This window comes from Pyrus communis, chromosome 12 (genome assembly GCF_041283825.1).
Source record: "Pyrus communis isolate YQ-2024b chromosome 12, ASM4128382v1, whole genome shotgun sequence".
NCBI classification, from domain to species: domain Eukaryota; kingdom Viridiplantae; phylum Streptophyta; class Magnoliopsida; order Rosales; family Rosaceae; genus Pyrus; species Pyrus communis.
Genome location: NC_142576.1, coordinates 18,456,801 through 18,460,645, shown reverse-complemented (window position 1 = coordinate 18,460,645; position 3,845 = coordinate 18,456,801). Strand labels below are relative to the sequence as shown.

General features: G+C 33.7%; 1 protein-coding gene across 1 annotated transcript; it reads left to right on the top strand.

The window, feature by feature from the left end:
- The first annotated feature begins 1,603 nt into the window (after positions 1–1,603).
- LOC137746272 (glucan endo-1,3-beta-glucosidase, basic isoform-like) lies at positions 1,604–3,845 on the top strand. The gene is made up of 2 exons (XM_068486347.2): positions 1,604–1,814; positions 2,637–3,845. The coding sequence occupies exons 1-2, from the start codon at positions 1,721–1,723 to the stop codon at positions 3,578–3,580; spliced, it is 1,038 nt and encodes a 345-aa protein (XP_068342448.1). The 5' UTR covers positions 1,604–1,720; the 3' UTR covers positions 3,581–3,845.

Genomic DNA, 3,845 nt, shown 5'->3' with positions numbered 1-3,845 from the left:
TCATGTAATGGTGTTGGCCATAGGTTGGTTAAGTTTGTTATTTCAATTGACAATGAAGTAGTTTGGTTTGAAGAATTCATGATTTTGTTCAAGACCTTCTAGCCAAGATATGATGCAGTCTCCATTTGAAGTCAATAATTTATCGCCTTTCATTAAAAAAAAAAAAAAAAAAAAAAACATGCCCTTAGTTAATAGTCTAAATTTTTGCCAACTTTTTTTTTTTTTTTAAAAAGTGTTTAACCATATTTTGATAACGAAATATGGTCAAATATTCTTGAAAACCTAGAGTACTTTAAAAAAAAAAGAAAAATTAAGAACAAAAAATTGGGTACTTTTTTTGTTTTTGGTATATCAATATATTTTTACACTAGAAGGAGAGGGAGTTTGGTTAAGCCACACAATGAGCAACCTAATTTGGTATCAAATTCACCATCCACGAAATTCGAACATAAGATTTGTTACTTTCAAGTGAAGAAAAATATCACTAAACTGTAATACTGAGTGACATAACTTGAGTACTTTTAGAAGGCTAGAAGTCTACCAACACATCACACGTGCTAAAAGTCCACCTCTTTAACATGTCATGTTTTGGAGGAATAACTCATTTTTTCCACATGCCAGTTAATTAAGGAAGAGCACAACATACCGCACACGCGGTGTATAATTTCATTGTTAACATAATGAAAAGGACTGGAGTGTATCTTTGCTCACTCCAAAAGTGAGGGTGATGCTCAATCTCCTCAATTGATTGTCGGTAGAGTAGCTTGATTTAATTTATTTAACACATAAAATTTAAATTTTAAATTAATTTAATGATAATCAATATGAAGCAAAACTGCATTTGTCCGACGTAATACCTTTCGCAGCTTCCATGACTAGACGTGTTCACATCAATCACCTACCCAGATTTTCAATTATATTATCAACTACATTAACTACAAGTTCTTCAACTTCCAGCTATAGCGCACCTTAACGTTTCATGAATTAGCTAGGTTGTGTTTAATCAAGGAGATAATATAAGTGGTGGTTTTTTTTTTTTTTACGTGTTATAATATGAATTGACAATATGAATGATATGTCCCATTTTTAAGACATATTACTAAATACACAAATAACATATTATAATTTAAATGAAATAATAATGCCATTTGTCGATGTTTTGAATTAATATTTCAAAAAAGTATTGATTTGAAAGCACAAAATTACAAACCCCATCCATCCTTCAATATAAGGAAAATTAATAAAAAGGGTTTAAAAATTTTGAGTTTTAACGATAGAGACAAAATAAAAGGTAAAGTGAATAGTATCAGGATTAACTTTTTAGTGTAAAAATGTGATTTTTCGTTAAAGTAAATAGTATCGAGAGCTTTTCGTTAAAGTTCCCTTGAATATAAAGAACATTATATGCTAGGCTGAGTTGCATGTGTGATATTGAACCATAGATACGTAACAAGACTCACATACATCATGGTTGGCGACTAAAGCTAGCACTCGTATTGTATTAAACAGTAGAACTTTTTTATGTAAGTTAGTTCTATGTACCTTGGTAATTTCCACGGTCGGCTTCACTATTTTCGAGTTTAACAAATAGGAGGCCCTCGTATATCTTGAGTACGTACTTCTACATCTCTTTCTGATCTCTGGAAATTAAAGAGCAAGGCAGCAACTTTGGGAGGCACACACTTCTTGTTATTCTTAGAATCTATATCGTTTTTTTGTCATGGCTAAATCCAATTCTTTGGTTGGCAGAGGCTCTTCTGTCATTTCGATGATACTTCTACTTGGGCAACTGATGGCTAGCTTTCAAACAACAGGTACATAATTCTCTCACACATACACACACAGAAAGCCATAATTAGAAAGTTGATAGTTTTGAATTTCTTATTAATTTTTTTAAAAGAAGGAAATTCATGAAAGATTTAAATTATCAAACTCATTAAATCTAAGTACAACAATAGGATTCTCTAATCAGAACAGCAAGAAAATATAACGAGAACCTTAATTTACTCAGACTTGAGGGGACTCCTTGTTTTAGTTAAAAGAAATGGAATTTGTTAGGGTTGACTTACAAATGTAATTAGTTCCAAACCTTGCAATTTTAAGCCATGTTCAAGGCTTCTTCGATCCAATAGAATATCATTTAATCCATCTGATTATTAAAAGGATCATTTTCAAGTTTATTAAGAATATTAAATTTATTTATATCATCAATAAAAAGATCATTTTCAAGTTTATTAAGAATACCAAATTATTTATTTCATCAATCAAATGAACAAATTATGAAAAGGTTTGCCGAATTTATTGATGATGACTGAAACATACTGTGCGGGATGTGAGACATCGGTGAGAACATCAACTTCCTTCTATTCTCTTTTTTTTTTTTTGGTCGAAAACTTCCTTCTATTCTCTGCTTGTGTCCTTTTTTTTTTTTTTCCTTTACCTATCATTTACACCATGGTACCGTGCTATTATGACACTAATTAGAAAGACCCAAAGTAGTCATTAACGTATGAATTCATAAAATCGGCTAATATTTTTCCTTTTTCTAATATTCATTGTAATTCATTAGATGGTCAAATATAAAATGTATATATTAGACTAACATGCAAACAACATTAAATTCGTTTGCAATGTAGGTGCTCAAATTGGTGTATGTTATGGAATGCTTGGCGACGACCTACCATCCCAAGCAGAAGTTATTACTCTCTTCAACCAAAATAATATCCATAGAATGAGACTATATAATCCAAATCCAGCCGCTCTGGAGGCCCTTAGAGGCTCTAACATTGAGCTCATGTTAGGCATACCGGATGAAAACCTTCAAAACCTTGCCACAAGCCAAGATAATGCAAATACATGGGTTCAAAACAACGTGAGAAAGTATGACAATGTAAAATTCAAATATCTTGCGGTAGGAAATGAAATCAAGCTCTCGGACTCATTAGCACAATTTCTTGTCCCGGCAATGCGAAACATTCAAAATGCAATTTCTAGTGCTAGTCTTGGAAACCAAATCAAAGTTTCCACTGCTTTTGACACTACAGTACTTGGAGTGTCCTTTCCTCCATCAAAAGGCGTATTCAAGTCCGAATATAGAGCAGTTTTGGATCCCCTCATTGCTTTCCTCGTGGACAACAACTCTCCGCTACTCCTTAACATGTACCCTTATTTTGCTTACAGTGGCAGCAGTGGTGACGTTCGTCTTGATTATGCTCTTTTCACAGCTCCCTCAGTTGTAGTACAAGATGACAACCTCGGTTACAATAATCTTTTCGATGCAATTTTGGATAGTGCTTATGCAGCTCTTGAGAGGGCGGGTGCAGGGTCTTTGGCAATTGTTGTATCGGAGACTGGCTGGCCATCAGCTGGTGCAAATTCAACAACAATTGATAATGCAAGGACTTATAACTCAAATTTGATTAAACATGTGAAGAAAGGGACGCCGAGGAAGCCTGGAAAGCCCATAGAAACTTACATTTTCGCCATGTTTGATGAGAATAGAAAGACCCCAGAGCTTGAAAAACATTGGGGGCTGTTTTCCCCAAACAAACAGCCTAAATACCCAATTGATTTCAATTGATTAGCTAGTAATTAAATGAATTGTGAAAATAAGGGCCAGCATTTGTTTGCGATCGAACCACTAATAAGAGATGGCAAAGTCATCTGCAAGGCGCCTAGTAAAGTACCCAAAGAAATGCTAGTCGAGAGTCAATAGTCTTTACTTAGATAATGGAATTCTATGTAAAGGATTTGAAAACTAATGCATACAACTGTCACTGTATTATTGTGTATTCTTCAGTTACCTCAGTCATCTTATAAACCCCACACGTGCGATGTTCTTACGA

Bases quoted from the DNA above. Each gene is read 5' to 3' on its own strand.
- LOC137746272 (XM_068486347.2), top strand. From the start codon at position 1,721: ATGGCTAAATCCAATTCTTTGGTTGGCAGAGGCTCTTCTGTCATTTCG. The intron at 1,815-2,636 runs GTACATAATTCT...TTTGCAATGTAG, and splicing joins GGCTAGCTTTCAAACAACAG to GTGCTCAAATTGGTGTATGT.